The 11,885-nt window shown below is 49.9% G+C and overlaps 1 protein-coding gene across 1 annotated transcript; it reads left to right on the top strand.

The window, feature by feature from the left end:
- The first annotated feature begins 816 nt into the window (after nt 1-816).
- On the top strand, nt 817-11,648 carry LOC101029454 (uncharacterized). Its single transcript, XM_003927557.4, is given in 2 exon segments — nt 817-1,429; nt 10,705-11,648. Coding segments are annotated over 2 exon segments (1,191 nt in total). The 5' UTR covers nt 817-850; the 3' UTR covers nt 11,317-11,648.
- The last annotated feature ends 237 nt before the right edge of the window (nt 11,649-11,885 follow it).

Genomic DNA, 11,885 nt, shown 5'->3' with positions numbered 1-11,885 from the left:
TCTCCCAGAATTCCCAGCTGTTGTGGGAGGGGCCCAGGGAGAGGTAACTGAATCATGCGGGCTGCTCTTTCCCATGCCATCCCTGCGATAGTGAATAAGTCTCACGAGATCTGATGAGTTTATCAGGGGTTTCTGCTTTTGCTTCTTCCTCATTTTCTCTTGCTGCCGCCATGTAAGAAGTGCTCCTCGCCTCCCACCAAGATTCTGAGGCTTTCCCAGCCATGTGGAACTGTTAAGTTCAAGTAAAACCCTTTTTCTTCCCAGTCTCTGGTATGTCTTTACCAGCAGTGTGAAAATGGACTAATGCAGGGGCATCCCACCACAGTCTGCAGATGGAGCAGGAAGGGGTGGCAGAGTAGGGAGCTGGGGGCATTCCCAGCCAAGACTCCCATTGTTCAGTGGAGCAAGACTCTGGGACAGGTAGAGAGCATCTGCTGGAACAAAACACCCCACCCCTGGTACCAAACATCCCAATAGCAAAGATACACAGGAAAAGAGAGGAGGAAAGTGGGGCTGGGTTTTCCAGAGTCACCAACTCATGATCTGTTCAACTCCCAGCTCCACCAGCAAACATGCAGCCCTGCTGTGTATGTTTGCAGGGCACAGGCACCAGCAAGTGGCCAGCATCACTCAACAACACACAGCAGTCCTGGGATCACAGTAACATCCCACAACAAGTAAACTAATTAGGGTTGCTTGGATGCAAAGTCTCAGCCACAACAAGGAAAGGGAAGGCTTGTGAGACACCTGCAAGGAAAATACCAAGGGAGAGTATAAAACCTCAGCAGCCAGGGCACACGAACCCACACACCTCACACCAACACTCACACCGCCCAGCCCAGCACCCACTATGGCTGACACCTGCTGCACCAGGACGTATGTGATTGCTGCATCCACCACGTCTCTCTGCTCCAATGACCTGAGCTGTGTCAGCCGAGTCTCCTCCCCCAGCACCTGCACCGGCTCCTCTTGGCAGGTGGACAACTGCCAGGAGAGCTGCTGCGAGCCCCCCTGCTGCACCTCCAGCTGCTGTGCCCCAGCCCCCCGCCTGGCCCTGGTCTGTGCCCCAGTGAGCTGTGAGCTCAGCCCCTGCCAGTCAGGCTGCACCAGCTCCTGCACACCCTCATGCTGCCAGCAGTCTAGCTGCCAGCCGGCTTGCTGCACCTTCTCCCCATGCCAGCAGTCCTGCTGTGTGCCCATCTGCTGCAAGCCCGTGTGCTGTATGCCTGTCTGCTGCAAGCCCATCTGCTGCGTGCCTGTCTGCTCTGGGGCTTCCTCTTCATGCTGCCAGCAGTCTAGCTGCCAGCCGGCTTGCTGCACCTCCTCCCCATGCCAGCAGTCCTGCTGTGTGCCAGTCTGCTGCAAGCCTTTCTGCTGTGTGCCTGTCTGCTCTGAGTCTTCCACTTCATGCTGCCAGCAGTCTAGCTGCCAGCCGGCTTGCTGCACCACCTCCTGCTGCAGACCCTCCTCCTCCATTTTCTTTCTCTGCTGCCCCGTGTGCAGGCCTGCCTGCTGCGTGCCCGTCCGCTCCTGCTGTGCCCCCACCTCCTCCTGCCAGCCCAGCTGCCGCTGCCCGGCCTCCTGCATGTCCCTCCTCTGCCGCCCCGTGTGCTCCCGCCCGGCCTGCTGAGGCCTCTGCTCAGCCGGGCTCAGGTTCTGACCTGGGTTAGGTGGCTGCCCCCACCTAGGGACAGGTCCCCATGTCTCCCCTGTGCTGAGGTGACCACCCTCTTTGCTTCCAGGAGCCCCATCCTCGCTGCTCCCCAGCTGCTGCCTCCCAGCACTTACCCACCTGCCTGCTGGGCCCCCGTCCTCCCTCCCAGCTTCTCTGCCCCGGGTCATTTGGCCTCGACCTGAGCCTGTCAGCACCTCTTCCTGCTCCCAATAAACTCTCCTTGGTCACCTGATTCTCTTCTCCTGTGTGCTCCTGGTGGGGGGACACATGGTTCGAGCTGACATCGGTCTCCTCCAGCCATGACTCTTTCTAGGAATGAGTGACTTAACCTAGAAGTCACAGGGGACAGTGGCCTAACTCCTCCAGGGGGGTCACCAGGTGGGACTCACAGCCACGCCCAGGAAGGCTCAGTCCCCGCTCAGTCCCAGTGCCCAAGACTTCCTGAGCCTGGTCATTTGCTGCCATGCCCTGGCTGTGGGGCTCTCCAGGCCCCAGGACTGCTGCACCCACTGCCCCACGCGGCGAGCCCACCCTGCAGTTCCGGAAAATCCCCGGCACATGTACGTAAGCGGCACTGTCTGTTACCATGAAATAACCGAAATATCCATCCACGAGGGAATGGAGGTGAATGGAGCCAGCGCTGCACCAGGGGGCCCTGAACGAATGCTGTGTGCTCACCAGAGTCAGGCACACACAGGAGCGCAGGCTGCGGAGGAAAGCCCAGCCTGCACAGGGTGCCAAACGAGGCAGCGCTCTCGGGAGCGCCCTGTGCTGGGCCTGGGGGGCGGCGGGCAGGTGGGAACAGGAAGACCCCAATGGCAGAGGAAGCTGGGACTGTGTGGGAGCACATGCAGACCAGAGGGCGAGGTACACACAGGTCCAGATGTAGCCAGACGTGCTTTCAAATGGGATTGAGCAAATCTGAGACTCCTAGAAATGCAACTGCAGGCAAGGGACGCTGGAGAGCTGTGACCGTCACCACGTTGCCCGCAAGAGGCCCTGAGTCTACTTCCCAACAGTCACAACACGGGGGCCATATCCTCCTTCTTCTTCTTCTTCTTCTTCTTCTTCTTCTTCTTCTTCTTCTTCTTCTTCTTCTTCTTCTTCTTCTTCTTCTTCTTCTTCATCTTCTTCTATTTATTTATTTATTTATTTATTTTTGCCAATTGGATTAGCAAAAATATTTTCTCGTGGTTTTCTTCAGCAAGGTGCACGGCGTTCCAACGTGCCCACCCGCTGCACCTGGTGGATGCAGCAGCAGGTGGATGGCACCGACTGTCTCTCCAGCTGCTCATGATTACAGAGAACGCCTCTGTGGGTGTTCCCACCATACACCTTCCCACACTCAGGTACGTGTGTGCCTCAATTCCCAGGAGCGGCAATGCTAGCGCGGGGTGTTCATGGATTTTGAATTCACAGAGATGCTGAGAACTGCCCGCAAAAGATTGTCCCAAATTGTGCCTGCGAAGACCGGAGAAAGTGGTGCAGAGAGGAGCTGTGAGGGCCTGTCCCTCCGCGGAACGTCAGAAACGGGAAACCCGAACAGATGAACACACCACGCCCAGCCAGCGTTTCCTTGCCCTGAAGGTGTATTTCCAGGAATCTGTTCTCAGATTTGTTCCATCCTGCTTGAAACTGTCTGGCTACATCTGCACACGTGGTCATGTGTTCTCCCACGCTCTGGTTTGGACGTGGTCCCACGGTGTCCTGGGCTTCCTCCACCATCGCTTTCCCAAGACCTGCCCGTCCCCACCCGTCCGTCCATCCAGCCAAACAAAGGGGGCTGGAGTTCAGTTTTATCTGGAAAATAGTGGAAGGTTTGCAGCAAGCAAGGGAACTCACAAGCAACTAAATGCAACAGAACCCAATGGAGCGACTGTGGATTTTAACCTCCCCCTGCCCCACCCCCATCTTCAGCTGGGTGACAGTCAGGAAGACGGCAGTCAGAATTCCTGGTGTGGGGCCCTGCTGCCAGGGAAGCAGAGGGGGCCTTGTTTGCAAGACAGTGTGGTTGTCTGTTTCCCCCGTCTTGTGGCTCCCTGAAGGACTAACACACAGGGCTTGCCTTATTTCAGACTCAGACTCGGGCAGAGAGCAGCTACACAGAGGCTTGGTCAGAACATTTAAAGGCAAATGAACCAGTCACTGCCACCTGGGCAAAGGATATTAGTTAGGAAATCAATGAACATTCCCAAAAAATCTGGGAGGAAGAGCTGAGAAATTAGATAGTTTGGGGAATTGGAAGATTCCACATATCCTTGGGAGTCTACAAGGCCCCCATGCATGCCCGTGATGGAGCACAGAAAAGGCCTGAGAAGCTTTCAGGGCTCACCTCTGGCTGAACTTCAGGCTCTGAGCAAGCAGGAAGTGAAGTGGAAGGCAGAGTCACAAACCACGCAGCTGAGCACTGAAGGCATGAACCAACACACAGAGTCCAGCTACAAAGACTGGGAAAAAAACATCTTTTGACTCCAGGTGTTTAAGAAACTGTCAAACTACTATCTGAGCACTAAGTACATGGAATTGTGACCCCCTCCATGACAAAGAGTACAGTCATTACAAACATAGTTTAGGAAAGTCACTTAAAAACAAAACAAAAAGCTACTAGCCACACAACCAGAAATAATAAACCACAGGGAAGAGAGAGAATACGCCATCCAGAATTATCAGATTATAATATTCCGAATGTCCAGTTTGCAACAAAAATTATGAAGCATGCAAAAAGCAAGAATGTATGGTTCATTCACAGGGAGAAAAAAGCTAATTAGTAAAAAAAATGTCCTTGAAGAAGCCCAGGATTGAATTTACTAGATGAAGTCTTTCCATTAGCTCTAAAATATATGCAAAGAGCTAAAGGAAACCATAGGCAAAGACCAAAGAGAAACTAAGACAACATTTCAATAAAGTGAGAATATCAATAGAGAGATAATAAAAAGGAATCAAATAGAACTTCTGGAGTTGAAAAGTATACTAACTGATACAAAAAGTTCATTAGAAAAGGTTCATAGCAGATTTGAGCAGACAGAAGGAAAAATTAGAGAACAGGTAGATAGGTCAAGTGAAATACTCCAGTCTGAAGGGCGTCAAAACAAGAGGCTGAGCATGATGGCTCGTGCCTGTAATTCCAGCACTTTGGGAGGTTGAGGCAGGCAGATCATTTGAGATTGGGAGTTTGAGAACAGCCTAGCCAGCATAGTGAAACCCTACTTCTACTAAAAAATAAAATGAAATAAAAACCAATAAAATAAAATAAATAACTGGGCATGGTAGTACATATCTATAATCTCTACTGGGGAGGCTAAAACAGGAGAATCACTTAAACTCAGGAAGCAGAGGTTGCAGTGAGCTGAGATCATGCCACTGTACTCCAGCCTGCATGACAGAGTGAGACTCTGTCTCAAAAAAGATCAAAAAAACATTTTTAAAATGAACAGAATTTAGTTGGCCTGTAGGACATCATCAAACATACCAACAGCACACTTAACAGCAGTGTCAGAATAAGGACAGAGAGAGAATGAAGCACTCAAAAATATTCGAAGAAAAACTATAAAGACGGAAAGTAAAATGATGGTTGCCAGGGGCTGGGAGGGAGAAGGAACGTGGAGTTAGTTAGTGTTTAATGGGGACAGAGTTTCAGTTTTCAAGATGAAAAGTTATGAAGACTGGTGGTGGTGATGACTGCACAACATTTTGAGTGCATTTAATATCACTGAATTGTACACTTAAAATGGGATAAATTTTATGTGTATTTTACAACAATAATTTTTTAACTACTTGAAGTAATCAGGGCTAAAAACTTCCCAAATATGATGAAACATGTGACTCTATACATTCAAGAAGCTCAATAAGCTTCAAGTAGAATAAACTCAAAAAGATCCACACAGAAATATAAAATGAAACTATTGAAAGACATAAGGAGAATCTTGAAAGCAGGATGAAAGAAGATAAACAGCCAATTTCGCATAAAAAACCATGAAGAACAGAAGGTCATGGGATGATGTACTTAAAGTACTGAAAAAGAAAAAACTGTCTACCAAGAAGTCTATGTCCAGTGAAATGATCCTTCAAAACTGGAGAAACTAGGACACTTCTGGATAAATAAATGTTGAGAGAGTTCATTGCCAGTAGGCCTACCCTACAAGAAATGCCAGCTCAGGATGAAATAAAAGGGCACTAGACAATAACTTGAAGGCACATTAAAAAATAAAGAACACTAATAAAGGTATCAATTTTGGTAGTTTGTATGTGAATAGGAATTTATCCATTACATCTAGATATCTGCATTATGAATGTATTTAATATCACTGAACATGCTTAAATGGAATGAATTTCATTGGTTTTATGTATTGGTGTACAATTGTTCACTTATTTTATAGTCTTTTTTATTTATATAGGTCAGTAGTGATGTTCCCATTTTCATGTCTGATTGTAGCAATTAGAGCCTTCTCTTTTTTTCTTAGTCTACTTAAAGGTTTACAAATTTTACTGCTAATTTCAAAAAACTAATTTTAGACTTCATTGGTTCCATTATTTTTCTATTCTCCTTTCTTTATTTGTTCTCTTTATTCTACATATAATCTTTATTTTCTTCCTTATTCTAGGTTTGGGTTTAGTTTGCTCTTTCTTTTCTGGTTTCTTAAGATCTTTCTTGTTTTTTAACATAAGCATTTACAGCTATGAATTTCCCTCTGTAAACTGTTTTTGCTGTATCCCACAAGTTTTGGGTTGTTACAGTGTCATTGTCATTTATCCCACAATATTTTCTAACTTCTGTTCTTCTTTGACCAACTCGTTGTTTAAGTGTGTGTTGTTTAACTGCCACATATTTGTGAGTTTTCCAGTTTTCCTTCTGTTATTGATTTCTATTTTCCACTGTGGTCAGAGAAGATACATTATTTGATTTCAATAATTTTAAATTTATTGAGACTTGCTTTTTGGACTAATGCATGGCCTAATCTGGAGAACTGAGAAGAATGTGTACTCTGCTGTTGTTGAGTGTTTTATTTGTGACCATATTAGATCTAGCTTGTTAATTGTGTTCTTCAAGTTCTCTATTCCGTTATTGATCTTTGATCTAGTTGTTCTATTTTTAAAATTTTTTTATCAGTGGAAGTGACTTATTGATGTCTTCAAATATTACTGTTGAGCTGGAATTGTCTATTTCTTTCTTCAATTCTGTCAGTTTATGCTTGATATATTTTGAAGGTCTGATGTTAGGCACATTAATGTTTATAATTGTCTTATCTTCTGGGGCCAGGCATGATGGCTTATGCCTGTAATTCCAGCTACTCAGGAGGTTGAGGCAAGAGGATTGTTTAAGGTCAAGAGTTCAAAACAAGCCTGGGTAACATAGCAAGACCCTGGCTCCTAAAAAAAAATTTTATTAATTACCCGAGTATGGTGGTGTGCACCTGTAGTCCCAGCTACCTGGGAAACCGATGCGGTAGGATCACTTAGGTCCAGGAGTTCGAGGCTGCAGTGAGCTATGATTGTGTCACTGTACTCCAGCCTGGGCAACAGACCAAGACCCTGTCTATATTTGTTTTAATGGTTCTGGGACAATTGGATATCTACACACAAAATCAGGAAGTTGCACTATATCTCACACCAACAAATTAACTAAAACCGGATCAAAGCCCTAAATATATGAGATGAAGCCATAAAACTCTTAGAAGGAAACATAAAAGTAAATATGCATGACCTTGTATTGGGCAACGGTGTTTTAGATGTGACAGCAGAAGCACAAGCAACAAAAAGAAACAGATAAGCTGAATGTCATCAAAATTAAAAAGTTGTGTGCATCGAAAGACACTATCAAGAGAGCAGAACAACCCACAGAAGGGGAGAACATGCTTGTAAATCATAATTCTGGTAAAGATCTAACATCCAGAATATATAAATAACTCTTAAAACTCAGCAACAAAAAGTCAACTCAATTTAAAAAGAGGCAAAGTACTTTAACAGACATTTCTCCAAGGAAGATTGGCAAATGGCCAGTACACACAGGAGAAGCAGCCCAATATTGTTGGCCATTAGGGAAACATAAATCCACACCACCATGAAATGCTGTTGCTGCTTATACCCACTAAGCTGGCTATAATTTAACACACACATACACAGACAAATAGAAGGGAGCAGATTTTCACAAGGATGAAGAGAAACTGGAACCTTTGTACATTGCTGGTGAGAACATAAAATGGTATAGATGCTGTGAAAAACAGTCTGGCAGGTCCTCAAAAAAAAAGTAAACATGGAATTCTATACGACCCATCAGTTCCCACTCCTAGGTGTATACCCAGCAGAATTTAAAAGAGATGTTCAAACAAAAATGTGTACAAGAATGTCTATAGAGCACTATTCACACTAGCCAAAAGTTGAAAAGAACCCCAAAGTCCATTGGCAGATGAACGGATAAATGAAATGTGGCATGTCCATACGAGGGAATATGAATCAGCCATACCAAAGAATGGAGTTCCAGAACATACTACATGATGTACCTTGAAAATATGCTGAGTGAACAAAGCCAGACACAAAGGCCACACACTCTATGACTCCATTGATATGAAATGTGCAGAACAGGCAAAGCCGTAGAGACGAGCAGAATAGTGGTTGCCAGGGGCTGGGGCGGGGCTTCTTAATAGTACACGGTTCAAGAACAGAAAGTTAAACACCGCATGTTCTCTCTCATTCATAGGTGGGTGTTGCACAATGAGAACACATGGACACAAGGAGGGGAGCATCACACACTGGGGTCTGTTGGGGGGACTAGGGGAGGGACAGCGGGGGGAGTAGGGAGGTTGGGGAGGGATAACATGGGGAGAAATGCCAGATACAGGGGACGGGGGGATGGAGGCAGCAAACCACATTCCCAGGTGTGTGCCAAGGCAACAATCCTGCATGATCTGCACATGGGCCCCAGAACCTGACGTGCAATATATATACATATTACGTGGTTTCCTTTTGGAGTGATGATAGTGTTCTGAACTAGGTAGGTAGCGGGATGGTGGCACAACATTGTGACTGCACTAAATGTCATCAAATTACACACTTTAAAATGGGTAAAATGGTAAATTTTATATTACCATTCACCACAACTTAAATTAATGACACCTGCCATGAGTTTCTAAGAATGAAGCCCCTACGGCCGAGAGTACTGGATATCATCAGCATTTTAAATCTGGTTTCCTCTTACGGGGGGAGACGTGCGTTTAAATTTGAGAAACTTTGGTTATTAATGAGGTCAAGTCACTGTTCATCACATTAATGCTTATTGGAAATTTAAAGTTTTAAACCTTGTATTCAGTTATTTTGGATCTCATCCTGTTTTAGTGGTAAGGACCTTAGATGTTTTACATTAATCTTCCACCTGTCACGGAGATTGCAAGTATTTCTGGCAGTTCAGTATCTTCATTTGTGCACCCAGTGATTCCTTCAGGGCTGTGACGGGAATTACACGAATGCCGAGCTGAGGCGCACGGACCAGTCTCCCGCACCCACCCTGCCGCGTTTCCAGGGGACAAACAGTCCCTGTTTGTGTCTCCAGCACAAACAGGGTGCTGTATGCACCCTGGTCAAGGTATACGCTTTTGTTCACATCTGACCCTCTCACATTCCCATCGGGCATTTTATACTTGGGGCTGCCAGGCGGATGGGCTTCCTGTCTGTTGCACTGTCACACGGTCATGGTAGGGGGACAAGTGGGGCTGCTGGGTGCGGTGACTTTGCCCTCATCCAGCCCTTTGGTGAACGTGGCCTGGGACAGTCACTCTGATCCTAGGTAGAATCATGCCACCTACAGATACCAGAAATTCACATCACGTTTCAATGTATTGGCTTGTGGCTTCAGTCAAGGTGCAAATATAGAGTAAGATTCCCCTGTTAAGGTCCCAGGCATCTGGGCAGTGGGACTGACTGTGTCCCCATCGGATCTTTTCTCATTCAGAAGAGGCTGGAAGGATGTTGGGAGGTCTGTGGTTCCTGTCAGAACCAGCCTCAGGCTGCGCTGTGCTCAGGCCCCAGGACAGAGAAGCTCGCCTGTGACCATCCCTGCCCCGGGGTCAGGGTCAGCCCAGACTGATGGCCTCCAAAGCACAGGCTTTGTCAACTACAAGTGTCCGCCACTCTCCACACAACCCTCACTCCACTACTGCTTCTCCAAGGCAAAGGCTCCTCCCCGCCCTCGGGCCATGACCTATGCCCACCCCTCTCAGGACACCTGACCAGGGCTCCAGGGGACCGTGGTTCAGACCCAAAGGCCAGTCCCCAGACCTTGTCCTCCCAATGAGCTGCCTGTCCAGAAGCCTTCCGGAACATTCCGTCTCCCTCTCAGGGGAGGGAAGGTCCTTCCTGTCCTCCTGCCCTTGGCAGACATCAGGAGCTCAGAAGATCCCGGAGCCCCCCAGGAAGCGCTGTCCTCAAGCGACTTTTCCCTACACAGGCGCCTCTTTCCTGGCTCTCCCAATCCCAGCCAGGCCAGCCTGCCCCTTGAGGCCCCTGCAGACAGAGGCTGGGCATCCCCTGGGCCCAGAGACCACGCTGGGGACAGTCGCGGGACCTGGCAGGTGGAAGTCAGCAGGGCAGCCCCAGAGACGCTGCACCTCCCCCCCTGGTGTCCCAGGGCCAGGCTCAGCCAGGGGCACCGGCCCTGCCCGAGTCAGCCAAGTGTGAGGAGCAGAGTGAGGACAAGTCACAGCAAGGGAAGCAGAAATAATGAGGGTCCTCCCAGCAGCAAACACCAACACGGAAGGCGTTGCTGAGTCTCGTGCTGGGGAAAACACAGGCGCCCGGCGTATAAAAGCCCCAGAGCCCGGCAGCTGACAGGCTCGCACACTCACACACTCACTCACACACTCACACCTCCCCCACCTCCTCCACACCCCAGCATGGCCGCGTCCACCATGTCCGTCTGCTCCAGCGCTTGCTCCGACTCCTGGCAGGTGGACGACTGCCCAGAGAGCTGCTGCCAGCCCCCCTGCTGCGCCCCCAGCTGCTGCGCCCCGGCCCCCTGCCTGACCCTGGTCTGCACCCCAGTGAGCTGTGTGTCCAGCCCCTGCTGCCAGGTGGCCTGTGAGCCCAGCCCCTGCCAATCAGACTGCACCAGCTCCTGCACACCCTCATGCTGCCAGCAGTCTAGCTGCCAGCCGGCTTGCTGCACCTCCTCCCCCTGCCCGCAGGCCTGCTGTGTGCCCGTCTGCTGCTGTGTGCCCACCTGCTGCAAGTCTGTGTGCTGTGTACCCATCTGCTCTGGGGCTTCCTCTCTGTGCTGCCAGCAGTCTAGCTGCCAGCCAGCTTGCTGCACCTCCTCCCCGTGCCAGCAGGCCTGTTGTGTGCCCATCTGCTGCAAGCCCGTCTGCTGTGTGCCTGTCTGCTCTGGGGCTTCCTCTTCGTGCTGCCAGCAGTCTAGCTGCCAGCCGGCTTGCTGCACCTCCTCCTGCTGCAGACCCTCCTCCTCCGTGTCCCTGCTCTGCCGCCCCGTGTGCAGGCCTGCCTGCTGTGTGCCCGTCCCCTCCTGCTGTGCCCCCGCCTCCTCCTGCCAGCCCAGCTGCTGCCGCCCGGCCTCCTGCGTGTCCCTCCTCTGCCGCCCCGCGTGCTCCCGCTCGGCCTGCTGAAGCCTCTGCTCAGGCCAGAAGTCCAGCTGCTGATGGCCCTGGGTGTCATCCAGAGTCCCTTCCCGCCTGGGGCTGACCTCCCAGCTGCTGCAGCCAGCCCTGCCCTCTCTGGCTTTGACACCCTCAGAGAATGGGGCGGCTCTTTGTCTCAGGGACCAGCATGTTCCCCCAGTCCTTCCCAGATGCTGGCTGCATGGGGGACCACAGCTGTGCCCCCGGATCCCAGCTCTGCAGAAACAACCCCCAGCAGGCCTGGTTTCACCCTCAGCAGCACCCCGTCTGCGTCCTAATAAAGCCGCCAACTCTGTGTCACACCAACCTGTGTGTTGTCTGTGGACCTCCGGGTGGGGACAGGGTGAGGTGGGAAGTGATGCCACCCCTGACTGCAGGGAGAATCCTGACCCCAGCAGGGCCACTTGCACCCTGGGCAGTGCCCGCTCTGTGTCCTAATAAAGCTGCCTCTGTCTCTGTCGACCTTTGATCCTGTCTGTGGACCCCTGAGAGATGGAATGAAGCAGGAAGCAAAGCTGCCTGGTGCTAGCCTCTGGAATCCTGCAGCCCAGGCTCCCCCTTAGCCCCGTGGGTCCCCAGCCCCAGCACAT

Source organism: Saimiri boliviensis, chromosome 18 (assembly GCF_048565385.1).
Source record: "Saimiri boliviensis isolate mSaiBol1 chromosome 18, mSaiBol1.pri, whole genome shotgun sequence".
Lineage (NCBI taxonomy): Eukaryota > Metazoa > Chordata > Mammalia > Primates > Cebidae > Saimiri > Saimiri boliviensis.
The sequence above is the reverse complement of the archived record's forward strand: the minus strand, read 5'-3'. Positions and strand labels throughout refer to the sequence as shown.